Here is a 23,945-nt window from a genome sequence, read left to right as displayed (position 1 = left end):
AGTACAATTATCAGACTCCTTGGAATTATGGACAATATTATCCTCCTCCTCCAACCTGATAAGAAAATAAGATATCAGATGGAGTGTGTGAAAAGTATGATAGTATTTTTTTTAATGAGGGATGTAAACAGTACAAGCTTGTTGTATTTGATAACTTGTCTTCCCTGTTTCTGTGTAACATGGTTTGTTTAGTAATAGGGGAAAATGTCACTTAGTAGCTTACCACAGATACTATTTCCTACCATTTATAAAATTTACTTTTTATTGGAGAACTATTTTTTTGATTTTTTTGCATTAAGTGGTCTAGAATTCTTTTGCAATGCATTTGCAACAGAGTTTTGTAGCCTTAAGGGTAGGAAAAAAACTGACTGCAAATCATGTCAGTGTAGTATAAGATTTTGAAAACACATAAGGGCTGGTTATTAAGGATTTACCTCCTCTTTAAAAAAAATGGATTTTTAACCTTTGCTGACAAGATACTGTCTGTGTGTTTTGATTATCCTTGTGAATTTGGATCTAACAGCAGAAACAATGCCTGTTAAAATATTGTCTTGGAATAGAGATAATAAATGAGGAAATGGAATGTTTGCATCCCTTTGAAAAAATGAAAATCATATCAAAACTATGTTGTTTCAGGAGACTTTGTATTTGGAATAGTCATGTTAAACTTGTGAGCAAGCTTTCATTTTGATCAAACTGATCATCTTCATTTTTGTAATAAAACTGAAGACTCATCCAATAATTGTTACGGATTTATTGGGGGGGATCACTTAAATTTATATTCATCATGCTTAGTGGTTTGTTTTAATATTAAATTTATATTCACCATGATTCTGAAGTATACTTCTCTTGAATTCAGCTGTTACCTTCTTGACAGAATTTCTTAAGTTTTGTAACCTTTTGCTTCTTCTCAATCTCTGCTTTTGCCTGCCTTATACAGAAATATTTAAATATTTTAAGATGAGTGTCTCTGGCAAGGCTGTCCAGACAGATTTACCATTACTCCCTTGGTTTGGTGAACTCTTAGTACTGGTTAACCTAATCACAACATTAATATATTTATACCACACAAATCAAGACATTGAATACATTTTATTGAGCCTTTTAGTTTACAACATGAGGTAAAAGGCAAATCAGTTCTCTTTAAGTGATATTTTACACAACTGTAGTAAAATATTTTAAAGTTCAAGGGTTTATAATGGATTACATTTCTTAAAAGTTGAAGGATCAAGTAAACATGTTCTAACTTGAATTTTCCAGTTGACTCTTCGCTTAACAATAGTAACCAGTTCTAATTAGATACATAAGTTTCTTCATGGCCATGTTTTATTGTTGATGGTTTCTTAACTATTTCAGTCAATATCGACTAATTCCACTTCAAAAATAAGTTTTGCGTTTGGTGGAATTCTGTTGAAGAAGTTAAGGTAAATTTGATAGAAAGTTGCCTCTGTCCTCGCTCCCAATAATCTTTGTCTAAAATTAGAATTTTAGATATTGGTAATTAGCTGCACAGGGAGGGCTTTATAGTTGACTCTGGGGCTGCTGCTGCTGCTAAGTCACTTCAGTCGTGTCCTAACTCTGTGCGACCCCATAGATGGCAGCCCACCAGGCTCCCCCGTCCCTGGGATTCTCCAGGCAAGAACACTGGAGTGGGTTGCCACTTCCTTCTCCAGACACAGGGGCTAGTACATGCAAACCAAGAGTTTCCTAAAACTATTTTTGAATGGAGGTCAAAACCTGACAATATAGGTTGACTAGATAAATTGAGCTTAAACTAGGATCTTCCTGCATCACTAGGTACTCCCAGGTTAGCCACTACTTTATGAAGACTGCTACTCAGTACCTCCCATCCAACCCCAAAAAGTGATTTCCGTTTAGCTGGTGTATACGTTATATTAAAGTTCATATGAGGTATAGTATTGGATAGTTGCTGTGAATTTTCAGATGTTGAGTTTGGAAGAGTTATCTGACTGATCTTGAGATACTTCACATGAGACTGTGGGAGCTGCAGCTGGCCGTGGGATTTTGATAGGCTGAGAAGAAGGCTATTGTATTCCCAAGTAACTGTATTAATAACTGATAATACTAAAAAGGACTTCAAATTTCCTCCTCCCCTAAACTTATTCTAACTGGTCTAACTAGTCCATTGGAAATGGAACCAACAACTAAACTACCTTCCCACTTAGCTACTGGGTTGTTCTGCTTGTAACAGATTAGAATCATGGCTCTTCTTTTTTATTAATGTTCATACTGATGTTGGACCCATGGTCTTCATTTCACAACTGGTAATCCCCAACATGTGTTCAATTTCTAAGCTTTGAGAACCCAGTTCAATTGCCTGAAATTACACAGTAGCATAAAATCACCATGAGTCATATTTGAATTCTACAATTTGCTACAGTTGTTTATATTGAACATCTTACTCCTTGAAATTTTTCAAACATTAATAGTAGCTTTTCAAAGACAGAAACTTAAATCTCAGTTTAAGTCTTGAAAATTAAGAGCTTAAATAGGAAGGGGAAAAAAGATTCTAGCTCAAGCTCAGTAGAAAACGCTGTCTATACTGGAGGTGTGTTGACACACAAGCATCTAAATATCAGAAGACTGGTCTGGACATGTTCTCTATTCTAGAGGTTAATAACCTAGACAGCATCTTGCATGCCTTCAAGTGATCTTCAACTGTTTTTTTCTTTTAATTACCAAGGAAAAAAGGATACTTGGCATCAGGCTGTCCTTTCTTTCCATAAGCCCATTCTGGTTCAATCTCCAGTCGAGCCTTTTCTCCTTTACTCATAGTCAAGAGTGCTTCATCCCACTAAAAGCGAGAACATCAAATTAAAACTAATGATACTTCACAAAAAAATACATGCAAAACCAGAAGAAAGGCAAGATTACATACAAAGTATTCTGTTACAAGACTTCATTATGTCCTAAGGTAATGTCCTTGAGTGAGCCCCTAAATCTGTGTCCTTCATTGTCTCAATGAGAAAAAAAAAATTTAAGGACATATTAAACAGTTTTTTAGTATAAATACTTGAAGTCTTGAAAATGACATAATGTCATTTTGTACAAATTTGGATCTTAGGCCAAATTATCAAAAATAAATCAACATAATGGAAGGATACAGAATGTATTAACTTATATAGACTCTGTTAAAATGTAACAGTTATATAAGCTCAGATGATACAGATTTGTCACATACTGGAAGTTAAGAATTTAGTTGAATAGAACAAACTTACAGTAAGCACATTAGTTATAGGAACAGAAAAATAGCTCAACTTGATATATCAACTTGGTATAATCAGGTAGTAGTGAAAGTGATTTTTCAACTAAACCTTTAGTTTCAAGATGTTGTACAATCCATTTTGGGCTCTGGATAAGATTGAGTAGTATTTTAGGTCTTAACGCAGTACAAAGAATAACACATTGAGGGTTCTCGTAACTGCACTTAAATAGGCATTTTTGTTATTAATGTTCTGAATACAAAGAATTTAGAACAATAAGCAGACCCTAACATGACAGCCTGATTCAGTTGAGGATGATGATCATCAGCTCTACTTTCTCATCTCCTTTTGTGCACTGCAATGGTCAGCATAGCTCAAGCCTAACTTTCATTTTTCTCAGTTTCCTTCTGTTACCTCTCACACATAAGGGTGGGTAAAGGGATGCTTATATTGGAAAGATTCTTCTTTTGGTGTTTGAGTAAATTGTGAGAGGTGAGAAAGCTACAGGAAAGACTCCTCAAGCTTCTGTCAGTGGAGCAGGTATTTTACGTTTCTGAATCGTGTGTAAGTGGTAACAATAGATACGTGACATTGTACAGGAATCAGACAGACAGATTTAGGAAACTTGTCAGTAATTCTGACAATTACTTCATGGAAAAAAATAATAAAAGGGGTAAGCATGGAAGGAAATAATATTTGAGTTTGTACTATATTACATGCTTTAAGTTATACCCATTTAATGTTTTAACAACCTTGGGGTAGGCTGTACTGTATGAAACCCAGAGAACTTAACTTGTGCCAGCTCAGTTGGCAATGCCAGTGAAGTGAAAGTCAGACACAGTTGTGTCTGACTCTGTGACCCCATGGACTACCCAGTCCATGGAATTATCCAGGCATGAATACTGGAGTGGGTAGCCATTCCATTCTCCAGGGGATCTTCCCAACCTAGAGATTGAACCCAGGTCCCCCACATTGCAGACGGATTCTTTACCAGCTGGGCCACCAGGGAACCCCTTGATATGAAACCCCAAAGTTTGTTTTTATTGTATCCCCAAACCTAATTCTGAGCGACTTCACTTTCACTTTTCACTTTCATGCATTGGAGAAGGAAATGGCAACTCATTCCAGTGTTCTTGCCTGGAGAATCCCAGGGACGGGGGAGCCTGATGGGCTGTCATCTCTGGGGTCGCACAGAGTCGGACACAACTGAAGCGACTTAGCAGCAGCAAACCTAATTTATTATGTTACGCCACAGGCAGGATGGGCCAGAATATATACTGGCTCATGGCCAGTTTTTACTTACCCCTCGGATAACTTTGCCTATCCCAACCTTAAAACTTAAAGGCTTGGCATTTTTCTTCTTCTTTGAACCTGTAAAACAGATTTTCCTTATAATCAATGATGAAATTAAGTTCCAGTTGAAAAACATAGTGATTTAAGTCTTGAAATTGATTTCAGAACTTACCATGCTATGCATCTGAAAATAAAAATTCAGAAAGCCAAATAATTCATCAAGAAAATTTTGGATGTAAAAATAATTATGGTCTAAAGGAGGGAGAGGGAAAGGACCTATATTACACCATTAAAACACTATTCTGCCTTTTACATTAGAATACAAATGCCTGAATTTGGGGCATTAAAAAAGATTAGACCAAAAGGTCTTTATTTACATGCAGCCAACACGTAGTGAAGTGAAAACCTCTTACTAGTATTAATAATTTACAAATGCAAAAAACTTCTGGAAAAAAAGTGACAGCCAAAAAAAAGGTACTGCCAACACAGATGTTTTGCATGCCTTATGCCAAAATGATAAAATTACATTCAGACTTACTCGTTTGAATTTGAGACTTACTTGTTTGAATATTAGTATCAAAAACAGTCCCATCTTGTAGTGTTCCTGTATACCAGCAGTGAACAACATCTCCCTTTTTGGGAAAGTTGGTTTTATCTCCTTTTTTAAGAACAGATTTTGTATATTTTGGTGGACCCTAGAAACAAAAAAAACAAAACACAGTTGTTAACTCATGTCCTTTTTTTAGAAGGAGGACAAAGAGAATACTTAACACAGCCAACTGTGACCTAAGTCCAGTCAGAGTTTCACAGATTGGGTAACAAACTATTTTGCCTCTGATTGACCTCTCAAGTTAAAAAATTCACTGTCTCATTTTAAGTCTGTGATGAGAATATTAGTAACTGTTGTTCAGTTGCACAGTTGTGCCCGACTCTGCTACCCCATGGACTGCAGCACACCAAGCTTCCCTGTTCCTCACCATCTCCCAGAGTTTGCTCAAACTCATGTCCATTGAGTCGATGATGCCATCCAACCTCATTCTCTTACCCCATAACTAGCATATCTGTAATTTCAAAAAACTTCCAGCTTCTTTGGAAACCAGTGTTCTTTTGATAAGATTAATTATGCATCAAACAATACAGTGAACCAGTTATTCCCAAGGTCAGAAATATTACAGGGATGTCACTGGCAGTCCAGTGTTTAAGACTGCATGCTTCCACTGCAGGGGGCATGGATTCAGTCCCTGGGTCAGGAAGATCCCCTGGAGAATGAAGCAGTAACCGACTCCAGTATTCTTGCCTGGGAAAACCCATGGCCAGGAGCCTGGCGAGCTACAGTGCATGGGGTTGCAAAGTCAGACAGGACTTAGCAACTAAACAACAGCAACAAAGAGCTTTCAGACAAGGTTCTTTGCATTAAGATAAATAAAAGGTAGAGATAAATATAGATATCATGTGCTACGGGAACTTCTGACTTACATAAACAGTGAAGTCTGGGATGGTAAAAACTTCGGAGAAAGTGATGAGCCCAAGACCTGGGCCTTGAAGGGGACACAGAACTGACAAACAGAAGAAATTGAGAGAAGAAATACACTAAGCAAGAAATAAAAGTATGGACAGTTTACTGACAATGAGCAGACATTTGTGACCGAAGAATATTTCTATAGAAGTAGTAAATATGGAGCTGGGCAGGGGCCAGACATTGGAAGGTTTTGTAGGCCAGAGATGCAATCCAATAGAAATAAGAGAGTCACAAATGTAATCTTAAGTTGTCTAGTTGCCACATTAATATTTCAACATATAATCAACATTAAAATATTGAAATATTTTATATTCTTTTTAAAAAATCATACTAAGCTTTGAAATTTCATATTTTATACTGAAGGCACACTTCAATTCAGAGTGGCCACAAAGTGCTCAGCAGCCGTATGTGGCTAATGACTATTCTGGACAATGCAGTTCTAGACAGTACAGAACTACTGAAGATTTCTTGAGCAGGGTGAAGTTTGCAAAATATTTTAGAAAGCTTATTACTAGAATAGCTATTTGGGGCTGAATGATGAAGAAAGAGACTGAAGGCAGATTAGTGACTTTTTCCACACTCCAGGTCTGAGGCCTTGGAAGGCCTGAGAATCAAAAAGGAATGGATGAAGATTTGAAAGAGATGTTTGAGAGCCTCAGATCTGAGGGAGACATGAGAAGGAAAAGAAAACCAATTCAGAGAGCTTTTAAGCTGGGAAGAAGAGAACAGTTACAACTGTTAGTATGTATGTTGATATTCTGGTAGAAGAGAACAAAGGGGTATATAATGAGAAAGGAATAAGACAGAGTTGAGAATTTGTGTGAAAATATCAAGAAGTTCATGTGGGCAATGGATGGGGGATTGAGCAAGGGATAGTATAAAAGTTGCTGAGTAGCAATGAAACTAGAAAACATGCTTAGCTGATTTTAAGAATTTATACAAAGCCCAGTAAAAAGTTTTATACTTCCATTTCTTCACAAAGCTTGCTCTGCAGTCCCAAAGTATGAAGAAAGGAAGCAGACAGGAGGGACCAGTACAGTACTGGCCCAGAGGTTATGGAACCCAGGCACCAGGAAGACAGTGAGAGTACATGAAAAACAGGGCTCATGCTGACCAGTGAAATGAAATGAAAAGAGGTCTTGAAGAAAAGGATATAGTTTAGGACTCTCATAAGATCTCTCTAAATTGTCTCCAACCCTTACGACTTTTAACTCAATCCCTTGATATATTATCTGCCACCTCATACCTCCCTCCCTCTAATTTTCTGGAAGATAATCTATGTTGCCAATTGCTTTTGTAACCCTTCTAGTAATTATTACACTTTGTTTACCTTAGTAGCTGCAAAAATTTTGCCCAGTATATAAAACGTTTATCAAATTATTGTTGTCACTGATACTAACACTGCTAGGAATGAGTGAGCTTAGTTACTAGCAAGATATTGTCAAAAGTGGCAAGATAATAATTTAGCTCTCGTGAAGCTTTTCTAAGAGCTGTCCTTAGCTCTAGAAAGGCTGTCCATTTGCAGAAAGAGTTTTATCTGGTATTTGGTAACCTTGTTACCAAAATGAAAAACCTGGGTTGGGAAAGATGAGGCAGATAAACCCACATCCCGCAGTGAGGCTCGAATTAATTACTTCCATTGCCAAGGACATCATGTACATTAGAAAAAGGCTAAAAATAATCAAAAGGAAGTTTCTTTCACTCAGTCCAACTTGGCTATAGAATAGGATCTTAAAATAGCTCTGAAAGCTCAGAACTTCTGGCCAGACACAGAGGCAATGTAAAATACAAAGTTAGAGGTATTTCACAGGAAAGGCTTACTAACTGTAAACCATTGGTTCTTAGGGTTTTTTTCTTACTGAGTACACTAAAGGGAGAAAACACATTCCAAATCAGTGTTTGGCTCACTGAAAGTGGCCATATTCAACCCCATCTTATTATGAGAAACCAGTGCTGTAAAGCAAATACTTTTTCTCATTCACCTGAGAAATAAAGTAAGAATACATTATATACAAACCTCATCCAGAGTCTCTTCAGACTTGGTTTCTTTGGGTTTATCTTCATTAAGCTTCACATTTTTCACCTGCTCAGACACTTTACTTATACTTTCAGTACCCTTGAAACGCTGTAAGGGAAATGATCTGATGTTTATCAGATTCATTCTGGCTAAAAACAAAACTCTTACGGTAAGCATTTTAATCAACAAATTATGTATCTCAAACTATCTCACAAAATAAATTCTGAAACTGATACCCTTTAGAAAGACCAACTCAGACTCAGAGGTATGAATACTATTCAATTAATTCTTTAATTTTTTTTGTGTGTGTGAAAGGTGTTCATTTCATAGTTAACATATATCAGGAAGAATTTCTTGAAATCTGCTTTTTTAAAGGCTCAGTGTAGATCTAACTTTAAATTATTAATGAAATGCAGCTGATTTTAGATTTATAACTTTTCAGCATCCTTAAGAATTTGCTAACTTAAGCTTCCAGGGAATTATTTTTAAAAAATCTGTTCTTATTCAAAATATCAAAACATCCCGCCATATGGCAGATTAGCCATGCTAAATTTGACAATCCATTTATGATTATAGTTAAGAAAAAGTGCAAGTGGAAAAACATCACCATAATCTGCAAGTAAATGCATTTAAAACTTCTTTTGGGAATAAAATATCTAAAGTGATACAATGATAAGTACTCACCTTACTTTCGAAAAGATGGTTATAGGCTGTAACCAAATGGTCCTTATTAGCTGTCTTGGCCACATTTTTAATGTTACCTAGTAATTTATGTTCTGCAAGAAACTGTAAAGAAAAAATTTTGGTCAGTCAAAATAATTTCCCTCATGTAAGAGAGGGTGTAAAACTAGAAAATGAACTTTTATGTTAGCAATTATGAAGCAAGTATGTTTTCAATCATACTACTGATAAATGAAACATTTTATTTTATACTGTGTGCATGTGTTAGTCACTCGCTCTGTCATGTCCAACTCTCTGCAACCCCATGAACTGTAGCATGCCAGACTCTTCCGTCCATGGAATTCTCCAGGCAAGAATACTGGAGTGGGTTGTCATTACCCTTCTCGAAGGGATCTTCCCAATCCAGGCATCGAACCCATGTCTCCTGCATTTCAACTGGATTCTTTACCATCTGAGCTATCAGAAGCCCAATGATAAATGAAACCATTATATTTATACTCTACTTCGTAACAAAAACAAGATTTAAGGAAGGTTAAAAAAAAAAACCATACTGTGTACATATGAGCACACTTTTAACAGCAAGCACATTTTGGTAACTGGGCAAAGCTACTCCCAGCAGGATGTTACTTGGCCCCTGCCCTGGGAGCCTCTAGTCATGTTGGGTTTAGCTATCTTGACATACATGTAACCCAGTCTTGGCACACCCAAAAGCACTGTTACACAACTCTGGATACATAGTGTTTGAATGTATAGGCTGTGGTGTCAGACCATTTAGGTTAAAATCCTAGCTGTCTGATTTTAGACAAGGGATTAAGCTGTCTCAAAGGCTCGGTTTCTACATCGTGCTGAAAGATCAATAACAGCATCCTATGTCAGAGGCTTCTTGTAAAGATAAATGTAGTAATCCATTTTCAGTCACACAGAAGAACTCAATACATATTACCTATTTGACTTATAAAATAATGTATTTAATCTAACAGAATTCCATTTCTCTCAAATATAAGACTAAGTTGTCAGATGAACACCAAAATACCACTACTGAAATATCAAATCATCAAAGTCATGTACCTTCATCTTGAAATCGTGTATTTCATCTACTCTATTATTTCAGTGAAATATGAATTGGCTTAAGAGAAAATAATTCCACTAAAATGGTACAATAGTATAAACTGGTATCTCTGAGGCATGTTCTTTTCATTTAACCCTTGTTTCCCCAAACAGTATAGTTCTTGCTGTACATGTTGTAAAGTATTTGCGGATGTCAGGATTATCAATCAGGAGTGTGAAGCAAGAGGGACAATAACTGGATCAATATCTCTCCTTCGAAATCCTGCAAAATTATAAACTACAAGCTTCTCAAAAGAGCCCACATGCAATTTTTCTAAATGAAGTTTAGGAATTAAGTTAAAAATGGTTGGGATACTACATTTAGACTGTGGCCTTCATTTTCCCTATGTGGGAGATGCTGAGGGCACACAAATTTGTACAGTCGTTCAGCAATTTAGATATCTGTGCTAAATCGCTTCAGCCGTTTCGGACTCTTTCCGACCCTATGGACTGTAGCCTGCCAGGCTCCTCTGTCCATGGGAATTCTTCAGGCAAGAATACTGGAGTGGGTTGCCATTTACTCCTTCAGGGCATCTTCCTGACCCAGGGATCGAGAACCCGCGTCTCTTAGGTCTCCTGCATTGAAAAGCGAGTTCTAATTTAAGATATGAATGATATTAATTTCCGAAGAAAAAAAAATCCGTCTGACAAAAATAACTTTTGACTACAGAGGATGGTTAAAATGGAGACTGTGCTGAAAAATGCGGGGCGTAAAAGTATGAAGAATGTCAAATAGATTTCTTAGTTTATAACAATAGGAGACCACTGTACACAAAATACGCGAATAACTCCCCTAAACATGAGTGAAAAGGTCATTTGAAGGGTCGGTATTTTAAAAGTTAATCTCCAAACTATACGTTGTAAAAAAAAAAAAAAAAAACAACACACACTTATTAGTGTTGAGTGTTCGGTAATCGATGAGAAAGGCAAATCGCAATCCTAAATCTTTTCCCTAGTAATATACACTCCCCTCCAGGGATCTCAACCAAGCCTCCAGTCCTCGGGCTCCCATCTCAACCCCCAGTATCTCCTGGGTTCCTTCTCTTTCAAGGCCTCCACCCTCACTCAAGGATGTCAGTAAGGTTCTAAATCTCCGATTCCTGCGTGCCCCAAAAGATAAAGCTGCTCCACTCGCCCAAGCAGGGCCGGCCTGAGGGGCGGGAGCGCGTCTCGGCAGCGTACGCGGGGCCGCTCCGGCCTTCAGGCCGCGGGCCGCTGGAGAGCGAGGGCGGGGGCACGGAGGAATAAGGAATGTATGGGCATCTACGGGGGGGTGAAGTGTCCCTCAGCCGCACCAGCCCGGCCGCCCCGCCAACTCCGGTACCGAATCTGAACCGTGATCCTGCAGAAACTTGATAATGTCCTTCTTGGGGAGCTGCTCGCTGCGCAGCTGCTCCACGGTCCAGGCCCGCTGCGGAACGGCCGCCGCCATCTTCCCCCGCTGCCTCCGCTTTACTGAGCCGGCCCGCCTGGCTTCAGCATCGCCCCGCCCCATGGGCGTGGCGCGAGTGCCACTCGGAGCTCGAGGGGGCGGAGTCACCGCGATACCCCGCAGGATTGGGGCCAGTGTTTGAGCGACGTCAAGGCTGTGCTCTGCGGGCCTCTTTGTTGAGTCCCCGGTAAAACCCGCTGAGGTGGCCGCGAAGACTGACTCCGCAGAAAAGCTCAACATATCGTCTGTTCACAGTTGGGACCCTTGTGAGGCGACGACCGCCGGTGGTAGCGATTGTTTACCAGCCATTACCCACACTTGTATATTACCGACAAGCTGCTGTGCACTTAAAAGTCGATAATCTGTTTGAAGAAAACAACAGTATTCAGGCGTCTAATCTCATTTTACCTAGTTCTACCCTAAAAATTCACACCTGAATTGGCTCAGTCCTTGTCCATCAGAACAACCTATTTCCTACCACTTCCCTTTTAAAACTCACACAAATGAAACTAGAAGAGCAACCTGTTCCCTTTCCCTTCCCAAATACAAACACACGATAAACAGTTTGTCTAAAAGCAAGTCCAGACACATGACCAAATAAAACGAAGTAGAGTAGCTACACACAAGACGATGCTTGCTGATGGTGGTGATGAGGCGGGTGACATTGTTAGTGGTCCAGGTAACCTCATGATGTGTGTGTACTTTTCCTCAATATACAAGGAAACAAATCTACAGAGGTTACTCAAAGTATACAGGTTTAGAGTAGAGAAATCCAGAATTGTATCCAAGTTGGAAGTAGAATTTCTGCTATCGCTAGAGTAGAAAAATATCACCCAGACGCTGATTTTACTGCTGTATATCGTTTATGAAGATGTAATGATGCAGCATCAGGACACTTTTTTTCCTTCGGAATGTTCCAACGAATATCAGGACCAAACCATTCACTTCCCTTTAAACAATAAAAATATTAAGATAGGAGGCTGCTACTCCTGAAAAAGAGAGCTGGCATTTTGTTTTCTCAGTCTGGATAAAGAAATCAGAGGTGTTATTTAATTTTGTATAAACACTTTTGTTTTTCACCTCATCTACCGATTTAAAAATACAGCCAACAACAAGGAATAAGGCACGTTAGACGCTCAGTAACGTTAAATTTAAAAAAAAAATGGGTATGCATTGTTTCAGGACCTCAAGGTTATTTCAGTTCAGTTCTGTCGTTCAGTCGTGTCCGACTCTTTGCGACACCATGGACTGCCGTAAGGCAGGCTTCCCTGTCCATCACCAACTCCCTTATTTACTATATCATTTTAAGCAATATCACTTTACCCATAACGCCAGGACATATAATCACTTATTGGAAATGGAACCCAAATTTAGAGTCGGTACAAAAATTGACAAGGGGACAAAATTTAGAGTAACTCCACGATAACGCGCATGCGTCTCCTAGTGGACCGCGGGGTTTCCGGGAAGACCGCCAATCATATTCCCCACGCAAACTCAGTGGCTGCACTTTGAACAGGATAAACTGGCCTCAGTCCCGCCCCCTGGTTCCTCTGTGTTTTTTACGCGAAGGTAACCGATGGGGATTGGAACGGAGGCTGTTGAGCTGCAGCAGCTGCTGGCGTCTGAAGGGAGCCTTCTGTGGTCGTCGGCCTAATGAGCGGACGGCAAAGAACGCTTTTCCAGACGTGGGGCTCGAAAGTTTCTCGGTCCACTGGGGCTCCTACTTGCAACTCTGGAACTGAGCGGCCTCAGAGCACAGGCATCTCCAGGGCGCGTTTTCCTGCAGTGGCAGAGGCGGCAGGGGCGGCAGAGGTTGAGCCCGAGTCAGACGATGATGTGTTGCTGGTCGCGGTGTACGAAGCAGAGAGGCAGCTCAATCTAGAGAATGGCGGGTTCTGCACCTCAGCGGGCGCCCTGTGGATTTACCCTACTAATTGCCCAGTGCGAGACTACCAGCTGCACATCGCCAGGACCGCCCTGTTCTGCAACACGCTGGTCTGTCTGCCCACCGGGTTGGGAAAGACCTTTATTGCCGCTGTGGTCATGTACAATTTCTACCGCTGGTTCCCTTCTGGCAAGGTGGTTTTCATGGCCCCCACGAAACCCCTGGTGACACAGCAGATCGAGGCTTGCTACCGGGTGATGGGTATCTCGCAGTCCCACATGGCCGAAATGACAGGTATCTTAGAAACAGTGGACTAACTTGAAATTAAGAGCTGGGCACCCAGGGGAAAGCACGTGTTCTGATGGAACTAGCGCCAAAGGAATTCCAGACCCATGTGGAATAGACCCCAGATCACAGTATGCTTATTTTACTTCTGTCTTGAAACATCATCTCCTTGTAGCAAGTCCAGCTCTAATAGGGTTGCTTTATTCAATCTTCAGAGAATTTCTGTAACTTGTCAAAGCATTTTGAAGTGGTTATGTGTGTATACCTCATTGGTAAGTGGAAGTGAGGTTTTCTGCCTTTCTTGTTCAGAAGGATTTCCCAGGTGAAGAATTTTCTTCTCTTTAAGTATTATGTCATTTTACAAGGATTCTCTAAAGGCAGTCTAGGTGTGATTTTCAGTATAAGCCGGCATTGACATCTGGACCACAACAAAGCTTTAAAATGTTGCTTTCTCATATTTGTCAAATTAGCACCTTGGAAGCAGATCACCAATGCAGGAATGCATTCTGAAAATAGGCTAGGCTGTTTACATGTTACAGGTAACAGTCTGAAGTGTAGAATGTGTGATGTCACTTTTTTTTTTTTTTTACAGGATCTACTCAAGCTTTCACCAGGAAGGAAATCTGGAGCAGTAAGAGGGTTCTTTTCCTTACGCCTCAAGTCATGGTAAATGATCTTTCTAGAGGAGCTTGCCCAGCTGCTGAAATAAAGTGTCTAGTTATCGATGAAGCTCATAAAGCCCTTGGAAATTATGCTTATTGCCAGGTAATCTTGTTAAAAATATTTTATAGTGTAAAATATTGTTGTAGAGCATTTTGGGGAATACTTTTTAATGATGGAAGTTACTGATGGCATTATTATTATGAAAAGCTTTATACCTATTATCCCAACAGATGGTGATAGAAATACTTTCCTTCATCTGTTGAAATCAGTGTCTCTGCTGGTTTCTTTTTTTTTTTTTTTTAACTTTAACAAGACCATTAGTGTCAGATGTAGATGATGAGAACCTCCTTGATCCAAAGTAGGGTATGGATGGAGACTTGAGACTAAGATAGTAGTCAAAAGATTGGTAGTGGATACACATTGTTATTCCCTGTCAGGTAAAACAGTAACTGAGTTATTGTTTTGAAAAATGAATGACATAATGTATGTAACATACCTACACTGCCTTCCAGTTAAGTACTATGAGAATATAAAGTACAAAAGTGAGGAGGTGGGATATGGCTGGAGAGGCACTTAACATCAGGTCATGAAGGCATTTGTATTCTGTGCTAAGCAGTTTGAATGCCTTTTGTAGGTCTTAGGGGATGTAGATGGTAGAGACTCACTGAAAAATGTTTAGCTGGGGTGATACTTAGGCCTTAGGAAGCATCACTATGAACAAAGCTAGCAGAGGTGATGGAATTTTCAGTTGAGCTATTTCAAATCCTAAAAGATGATGCTGTGAAAGTGCTGCACTCGGTATGCCAGCAAATTTAGAAAACTCAGCAGTAGCCCCAAGACTGGAAAAGGTCAGTTTTCATTCCAGTCCCAAAGAAAGGCAATGCAAAAGAATGTTCAAACTACCACACAATTGTACTCATCTCACACACTAGCAAAGTAATGTTCAAAATTCTCCAAGCTAGACTTCAATAGTACATGAACCAAGAACTTCCAGGTGTTCAAGCTGGATATAGATAAGGCAGAGTAACCAGAGAGCAAATTGCCAACATCTGTTGGATCATGGAAAAAGCAAGAGAGTTGCTTTTTGGACTACTTCTTTTGTATCTATCTCTGCTTTATTGACTATGCCAAAGCCTTTGACTGTGTGGATCACAGCAAACTGTGGAAAATTCTTTAAGAGATGGGAACACCAGACCTCCTTACCTGTCTTCTGAGAAATCTGTGTGCAGGTCAATAAGCAACAGTTAGAACCGGACATGAAACAACGGACTGGTTCCATATTGGGAAAGGACTACATCAAGGCTGTATACTGTCACCCTGCTTATTTAACTTATATGCAGAGTACATCATGCTAAATGCTGGGCTGGATGAAGCACAAGCTGGACTCAAGATTGCCAGGAGAAATATCAATAACCTCAGATATGCAAATGAAATCACTATTATGGCAGAAAGTGAAGAGGAACTAAAGGGACTCTTGTTGAAAGTGAAAGAGGAAAGTGAAAAAGTTGGCTTAAAACTCAACATTCAAAAAACAAAGATCATAGCATCCAGTCCCATCACTTTATGGCAAATAGGTGGGGAAACAATGGAAACAGTGACAGACTTTATTTTCTTGGGCTCTAAAATCATTGCAGATTGTGACTGCAGCCATGAAGTTAAAAGATGTTTGCTCCTTAGAAGAAAAGCTATGACCAACCTAGACAGTATATTAAAAATCAGAGACATTCCTTTGCCAGCAAAAGTCTGTCTGGTCAAAGCTATGGTTTTTCCAGTGGTCATGTATGGATGTGAGAGTTGGACCATAAAGAATTCTGAGCGCCAAAGAATTGATTCTTTTGAACTGTGGTATTGGAGAAGACTCGAGAGTCCCTTGGACTGCAAGATCGAACCAGTCAATCGTAAAGGAAATCAGTCCTGAATATTCATTAGAAGGACTGATGCTTAAGCTGATGTTCCAATACTTTGACCACCTGATGCAAAGAACTGTCTCCTTGGAAAAGACCCTGATGCTGGGAAAGATTGAAGGCGGGAGGAGAAGGGGATGACTGAGGATGACATGGTTGGATGGCATCACCGACTCAGTGGCCATGAATTTGAGCAGGCTCTGGAAGTTGGTGATGGATAGGGGAGCCTGGCATGCTGCAGTCCATGGGGTCGCAAAGAGTTGGACACAACTGAGCGACTGATCTGGGGTGATACTTCAGATTTAAAAGAGATTAGAGGTGAGAAGGGTAAAGGCAGGGAGTACAATGAGGGATCGGGGGAATTTAAGATGACTCCCAGACTTCAAACTTGGAAGATTGCCAGGATGGTGATGCAGTTAGTCAAATGGAGTTCTGGAAGCAGAGAACATCTGAGGTACTGTGGAAGGAGTGTGTGCAGTTTTAGATTGTTGAATTTGAGGTGTGTGTGAGGAATCCAGGAGTAGATATTCAGTAGGGAGTGGGTGACAGAGAAGTACAGATCTCAGTGGAAAGTTCTGAGATAGAGATACAGATTTGGAAACCATCAACATATAGGTGGTAGGTAGTTAAAACAGTAATAGCTAGTGATACTAGGGAGAGGGAGTAGAGTCAGCATAGAGAGAAAGTTGATTTTATTTAGTGCAAAGTGATGAATTTTACTGCCAGTTTGTGATTTTGTAAAGCAGTTTTGGGGGGGACTTTGAGTATTATATCTCTGTATTTTCTTCTTGAGAATTGTCGTCTTAGAGTTGATGTCAGCCGGGAAATGGGTATATTTTTCCATTCATGTCTTTCCAAGTTAAATTAATACCCAGTGTGTTAAAAGTTTCTGCTGGGAGAGGGGCATTTATAAAATTTTATTCTAACTGTATGGAATTTATTTTGTACATTTGTATATTTATGCTCAGTCTCTCAGTCGTGTCCAACTCTTGCAACCCCATGGACTGTTGCCCACCAGGCTCCTCTGTCCATGGGATTCTCCAGGCAAGAATACTGGAGTGGGTTGCCATTTCCTCCTCCAGGAGATCTTCATGACCCAGGGATCAAACCCAAGTCTCTTGCATGTCCTGCATTTGCAGGCAGATTCTTTACCACAGAGCCACCTGGGTAGCCAAAGCTTATATATAGCAACTTAAAAAAAAAAAATTTACTTATTCTGGTCACACTGCATGCTTTGCAGGATCTCACTTCCCTGACCAGTGATTGAACTTGGGCCATGGCAGTGAAAGCCTGGAATCCTAACCATTAGGCAATCAGAGAACTCCCTTTAGCAAATTTATTTTCAAAAAATTTCTTGGTATTAGGTGATTTTTTTTTTCTTAACTACAAGGCCTAGGCTTTTATTGAGTACAGTGAGACATGACTGACTTCTTTAATATCTAGATAGCACTGCAAGTTCTTTTAAGATTTTTTTTTGATGTGGACCATTTTTAAACTCTATTGAATTTGTTACAGTATTTCTTACGTTTTATGTTTTTTCAGTATTGAATTTTTTAAAGTATTGTTTCTGTTTTATGTTTTTTGGCTTTTTTGGCCGAGAGACATGTGGAGCCTTAGCTCCTTGACCAGGGAGTGAACCTGCGCCCCGTGCATTGGAAGGCAAAGTCTTAACTCCTGGACCTCCAGGGAAGTCCAAAGCAGTGAGGGTTTATACTGCGTTGAATATTGCAGATAGCTTCCAACAGGCACACAGCTTGTTGAGGAAGGTAGCTTCCTGGATTACAAACACAAAACCACTTCTACAAAATGTTTGAGAATCCCTTCTGGAAAGAAAATAATATATCTGGGATTTTATCTTTTATCAGTTGTTAATTAGGACAATTGTTCTTAAGTCTCCTCCATTAAGTTGTTGTGTTTTTTTTTTTGGTTTTTTTTTGGCCCTTGGCAGCAAAAGTGCAGAGCCCTAGCCACTGGACCGCCAGGAAATCCCCTATAATGTTTTGTCTTTGATATCTATTCTGTATCATGTTTTTAAAAGCTCTATACATGGTATTTTTTGAGTGTTAATCGATATTCAGTTTTCATTTCATTGATTTCATCATTGACATGGGTAAAAATTAGAGCAGTGTTAAGGTAACCTGGTTTTAGCACTATTTACAATAGTAAGACATGGAAGTAACCCAAATGTGCATGGACAGATGCTTGGGTTAAGAAGATTTGTCATATGTATATGCCAAATGTGTGCTACACACACACATATACATACATACATACATACACACACTTGGTGTCTCAATTGGTAAAGAATCCTTCTGCAATGCAGGAGGCTCAGGTTTGATCCCTTAGTCAGAAAGATCCCCTGGAGAAGGAAATGGCAACCCACGCCTGGAGAATCCCATGGACAGAGGAGTCTGGCGGGCTACAGTCCATGGGGTTGCAAGAGTTGAAAGCAATTTAGTGACCAAACCACACACACGCACACACACACAATGGAATATTACTGAGCCAGAAAAAGAGTGAAATACTTTTGGCATTCAGTGAAATAAGTCAGAGACAAATACTATACAATATTAGTTACAGAAACAGACTTACAGACATAGAAAACAAACTTAGTTACCAAAGGGGAGAGGGGAAGGGGGACAAATTAAGGATAGTATGGGATTAACAGATACAAACTACTGTATGTAAAATAGATAAGCAGCAAGGGTTTACTGCAGAGCACAGGGAATTATGCCCATTATCTTATAGTAATTTATAATGAAATATAATATGCAAAAATACCAACTCACTATGCTCTACACTTGAAACTAAGACAGTATTGTAAACTATACTTCAATTAAAAAATGATCATCTGCTTTTAGTTTCCTCCAGCTAATGTGAAACTATGGATATTAAAAGCTGTTCTGCAACTCAGTTTACTTAGGGGCCTTTGATTCTGTATTGGGGCATATGCTGCTGCTGCTGCTAAGTCGCTTCAGTTGTGTCCAACTCTGTGCGACCCCATAGACGGCAGCACGCCAGTTCCGCTGTCCCAGGGATTCTCCAGGCAAGAACACTGGAGTGGGTTGCCATTTCCTTCTCCAATGCGTGAAAGTGAAAAGTCAAAGTGAAGTCACTCAGTCGTGTCCAACTCCCAGTGACCCCATGGATTGCAGCCTACCAGGCTCCTCCGTCCATGGGATTCTCCAGGCAAGAGTACTGGAGTGGGGTACCATTGCCTTCTCCTATTGGGGCATATGGGAATCTGGTAAATTATACCAGAAGTGGGTGTTGAATTCTAAATGCAAAGCCTAGAATGATGCTTTGGTGCCACTGAGGAAATATTTTAGGATTTAAAAGGGGATTTAGATTTTAAGAATTATCCCAAATTAATGTTATTCTTTTATGAATAAACTTAATTTAAAAATTGTGACCCTTCCACCTGAAATCTAACTTCTTTAAAATTTTTCCTAAACAAAGCTTTTTTTCATTTCAAATCTAATTTCATGTTGGTATTTAATTTTTTTCTATTTTTATGTTATGATTTATCTTAATCTGGCAGGTGTACCTATGGATATAGCTGTAAGACTAGACTGTGACCTGAGCAATGGAGAATAGACTTGATCTTTTTCTACCGTTTGCTCTTGAATTATCCCTCTGCATATTTTGATTTGCCTCAGTATAGGCCTTGATGTTGTAGCTTTATATGCAAAAATACACTGAATAGTTTTAAAGAAACCCTAAAGTGTTTCTCATTGGTGTAGAGTATAAACCTAAATCATTTGCTCTTCAGACAACATAACTAATGATGATTCTGTCTGCTAGCCCATCAGTACTCTAAATAAGGAACAATGATAATGGACCATATATAATAGCTTGTTTAACAGAATTGTTTTTACTTTTGTGTTGGATAGATGAACTTAAAGAATTGGCTTTTTTCTTTTCTTTTTTTTTTAAGGTTGTAAGAGAACTAGTCAAATACACGAATCACTTTAGAGTCTTGGCTCTTAGTGCCACACCAGGCAGTGATATAAAAGTAAGTAAAGTTTATTTCCATTTAAGAAAATAAGGACTTTTGTATGCTACCAAATCAGTTTCCCACTCTAGTATTTAACATCAGGAGTACAACATTTCTTACAAGATGCCTTCCTTTTCTTCTATGGTTGCAGGAAATTGTCTACCTTAGTAGTTTTCAGACTTCAGTGTGCCAAAGAATCACTTGACACTGTTAAATTGTTAGTGTTTTCAGTTCTTTTTAAATTTTAGCTTGAAATGACTTTAGACTTCCAGAAAATATGCAAAAATTAAAGTCTCTGTATATCCTTCACTCAGCTTCCCCTAATGTTACCATTTTACATAATTGCAGTCAAATGATCAAAACCAGGAAGTTAACACCGGTACAGTACTAGTGACTCATCTGCAGACCTTATTTGAATATTGCCAGCTTTCCCACCAGTGTCCTTTTCTGCTCCTGGCTCCAGTCCACAATCCCACACTGCCTTTAGTTATCTTGTCCCCTCAGTTCCTTCCCAGCTGTGCCATTTCCTCATTCTTTTCTTGTCTTCTGTGACCCTGACACTTTTGAAGAGTAGGTGTCAGTTATTTTGTAGAATATCCCTCCATTTGCAGTTGTCTTGACTTTTTTTAGGGCTTCGCTGTTGGCTCAGTGATGGCTGGAGTGAAACTATGTGTGCATTTTGGACAAGAATACCCCAAAAGTGGTGCTGTGCCTTTCTTAGAGCATTGCACAGAGAATACATGATAATTTGTCTTTTTACTGGTGCTGTTAATCTTGACTTGGTTAAGATGATGCCTTTCTGGTTTTTATACTGTAAAACTCCTGTTCTTCCCTTTGTAATTAAGTCTGTTGTAGGGGAGATATTTTAGCACCCAGTGATGGTTCTTGCTTGCAACAATTATTTCTGTGTTGTTTGCCTAATCATTATTTCCTTTTTTTTTTTTTATTTTACATTTTTAAAATTTTGAATTCTCCTGTAGTGAAGAGCTGTCTTCTTATTTGTTTTGATTTCAGTTCTTTACATCAGTAGGGACTAATGGAGATCCATACATATATATATATACTGAACTACAATCCAGTACCATGACTAATAATTTTTTGTTCAGATTGTTTTAGATTTGGCTCCTGGGAGTTCCTTGAAGATGGCTCCTGTGCCTTTAGAAAGCACTCTTTTGCTTGTTTGTTTTGAATACTTCCTAACCTACTGGAATCACAAGATATTTTATGCTCATTTAGTATTTTTCCTGTTCCCTCTGTGGAATGAACCATTTCTCCAGGGAGCTTGGATTTCCTTTATCGGAGGATGGTGAAAATGCAGATTTTGAGCCATGTCCCATGCCATTCTAATTTAGTAGTTCTGAATGGTCTTTTGTGTTGGGTTTTGGATAACTTCAAAGATAGCTTTCAGTTCTGCCAAGCCATAAGACTTTTTTCCTTCTGTCCACAACCTCAATTGTTTTTAGAAATTTCTGTTCTTTTGTTTCCTGCCAGCCTTGTTTAAACATGCTTGATGGTTTTTAGTCATCTTTTAAGTCTCCTCTTAAATATCACCTCTTCAGAAAAACTCACTCTTAAGCTATCAAAAGTCAACTCTTACTATCTTGTGATTTTCTTCTTAATATCTATCACAGTCTGTTACTCTTTTGCTTATTCACTGCTGTCTTCTTTAGCTCCTGCTGAATTAGTAGCTACTGCTGAATTAGTAGCTACATGAAAGTAGGGATTATGTATGTCTTGATATCTCTCACCAGTTCAATATGTAGCATGTGAGAGTTACTCAAATATTTGTTCAATGATTAAAAGTACTAAAGTATTACTCAATTTTATAAAATGGTCATACATTTACCCTAGATATTGAATGTTTGTGGACCTTAAGTAACTATAGTCTACTATTATATTAGGCATTATACTAGGTGTTGGGAATATAAAAGATGTGATTCTTGCCCTAGGGTACTTTTTGTCTGAAAGCCCATCAGGTTTTTCTAGTTGTAAAAAAAAAGTAAGTTCTTAATTTCTAGATACTTTCAGGATTCTCTCTCCCTCCTACCATCTATCTATCCATCCACCTCTCCCTTCCATTCTTTTCATTATACTCAGGAGTACTGTGGTCTAATGGTACAGCAATTATACCAACAGGTTTTTGGTTTTTTCTCATATTCTCTATTTTTACAATTAAGTTCCTTTGTAAGCTTTGGTTGAATGAAATTTAGCTTCAGGAATGTATTGACATATATATATATATTTTTTTTTTTTTTTAATGGAAAATATTTCACTCATTTATTTAAAAGATTTTTATTGGCCACACCACACAGCTTGTGGGATCTTAGTTCCCCGAGACTTAACCACTGGGTTGCCAGAGACTTCCCCCCACTCATTTATTAACAATTGGTTCAGTGTAGGACCTGTTCCCTCAGTTTCTTAGCAAGTCAATTAGTAAAATATTCCTGAGATACAGTTGTATGCTTTAACACTAAAGGGACTTCTCTGTTTTCCCCATTAAAAATCAGTGAAAAAAAAGTATTTGCTAAGGAATCAGGAAGTCTGGGTTTTAGTTCTGGCTCTAAAACTGACTGATATATTTTGAGGACTTGGTTTGCTAATCTAAAATTTCTCTTTTGTCTGAGTCTTTATTGATAGGAAAACACAAAAATATATTGAGGAGCTTGCTGGACATTTACTAATATTCTTATATCTTGGATGCTTGGCTTGAAGGGCAACATGCAAGAAAGATGTTATAAGGGCCTTTTTACTCTGTTGCCCCACTTCTGATGTGGTATACTTTATAGTTTTAAAAATATTTGAAGATAAAAGTTTCTAACTTTTTTCAAAAATTTACTGCTCTCTTATTTTTGCTAGTGACAAACTAGAACATTTAACGAGTAAGATAGTACATAATTGTACTTAATTGATTTCCTGTAGGCTGTGCAGCAGGTTATTACTAATCTACTCATTGGGCAAATAGAGCTTCGTTCTGAAGACTCTCCAGATATTTTGCCATACTCTCATGAAAGACGAGTTGAAAAGCTTGTTGTTCCTCTTGGTGAAGAACTTGAGGCTATCCAAAAGGCATATATACAGGTAAGCCATTTTTATCATAGTTCAGGGTTTGTTTGTTTTTTAATTCCTTGTTCATTTATTTTGGCTGTGCTGGATGTTCCTGTCTGCTTGGGCTTTTCTCTAGTTGCAGGGAGCAGGGGCTACTCTCTATTCTGGTGCACAGGCTTCTCATGGCGGTGGCTTCTTGTTGCGGAGCCCGGCTCTAGGGCGTACAGGCCTCAGCAGTTGGGGCTTCTGGGCTCTAGAGCACAGACTCAGTAGTCGTGGGGCTTAGTTGCTCCATGGCGTGTGAGACTTCCGGGACCAGGGATGGAAGCTGTGTCCCCTGTACTGGCAGGCGGATTCTTTACCACTGAGTCACCAGGGAAGCCCCAGGGTTTTAATAAATGAACTGATAATGTAATTATTTTTGTAAATAAAATCTGACTGTAAAAGTATATAGTCATTTTATATAATTAATATGTTGAAAAATTCTTTGAAATTAAGATTTTTAGTATAAGCACCGTGTTCTATTTGTGCTGGCAGACTATGAGTTTAAAGAGGAAATACATAATGATGGACCATTTCTAAAGCCAATAATAGGCTTTTAGTTTATATTTCTTAAATAAACCTTTTAATTGAAGTATAACCCTCCCCCACCAAATATGTGGGCAGCAGAGGTACACAAAATGTAAGTGTGCAGCTCAGTCAGTTTTCACATAGTGAACACACTCAAATCACATATCCAGTCTCAGTTAGAAGTTTCTTTGTAAGGAAATGTATTTCAATCCCTGATCCCTGTGTAGCAGTGTTTCTCAACTATCTTACCTACTTGGTGGCATTTGGCAATGTCTTGACACATTTTTGGTTGTTCTACTAACTGCGGGGAGTGGGTGCAGACT

General features: G+C 38.9%; 3 protein-coding genes across 14 annotated transcripts in view; 2 read left to right on the top strand and 1 right to left on the bottom strand.

The window, feature by feature from the left end:
- PRPF39 (pre-mRNA processing factor 39) overlaps window positions 1-739 on the top strand; it is a 34,916-nt gene extending 34,177 nt beyond the window's left edge. For all 5 annotated transcript variants that reach the window (XR_015149489.1, XM_086363363.1, XM_086363365.1 and 2 more), the window contains one exon: window positions 3-739. Coding sequence is in view for 4 of the 5 variants with exons in the window: in XM_086363363.1 (XP_086219489.1) it covers window positions 3-59 (57 nt within the window). In the remaining variant the exon portion in view is untranslated. The remainder of the gene's footprint in view (window positions 1-2) is intronic.
- Window positions 740-1,073: 334 nt separating this feature from the next.
- FKBP3 (FKBP prolyl isomerase 3) lies at window positions 1,074-12,681 on the bottom strand. The gene is made up of 7 exons (XM_086363374.1): window positions 11,166-12,681; window positions 8,738-8,839; window positions 8,054-8,161; window positions 5,077-5,212; window positions 4,528-4,595; window positions 2,718-2,815; window positions 1,074-1,407 (listed from the first exon to the last, which is right to left on the bottom strand). The coding sequence occupies exons 1-7, from the start codon at window positions 11,511-11,513 to the stop codon at window positions 1,353-1,355; spliced, it is 915 nt and encodes a 304-aa protein (XP_086219500.1). The 5' UTR covers window positions 11,514-12,681; the 3' UTR covers window positions 1,074-1,352.
- Window positions 12,682-12,819: 138 nt separating this feature from the next.
- FANCM (FA complementation group M) overlaps window positions 12,820-23,945 on the top strand; it is a 95,683-nt gene continuing 84,557 nt past the window's right edge. For 5 of the 8 annotated variants that reach the window (XR_015149487.1, XR_015149486.1, XM_086363331.1 and 2 more), the window contains exons 1-4: window positions 12,820-13,452; window positions 14,036-14,208; window positions 19,948-20,025; window positions 22,927-23,085. Coding sequence is in view for 6 of the 8 variants with exons in the window: in XM_086363331.1 (XP_086219457.1) it covers window positions 12,927-13,452; window positions 14,036-14,208; window positions 19,948-20,025; window positions 22,927-23,085 (936 nt within the window). In the remaining 2 variants the exon portion in view is untranslated. Of the gene's footprint in view, window positions 13,575-14,035; window positions 14,209-19,947; window positions 20,026-22,926; window positions 23,086-23,945 lie in introns of all 8 variants that reach the window. The other 3 variants (XM_086363333.1, XM_086363335.1, XM_086363334.1) reach the window with 2 other exon arrangements.

Source organism: Bos grunniens, chromosome 21 (assembly GCF_055505025.1).
Source record: "Bos grunniens cultivar Pamir isolate PY7600 chromosome 21, Bosgru_T2T1.0, whole genome shotgun sequence".
Taxonomy (NCBI): domain Eukaryota; kingdom Metazoa; phylum Chordata; class Mammalia; order Artiodactyla; family Bovidae; genus Bos; species Bos grunniens.
This window is presented reverse-complemented; position numbering and strand designations above follow the sequence as displayed.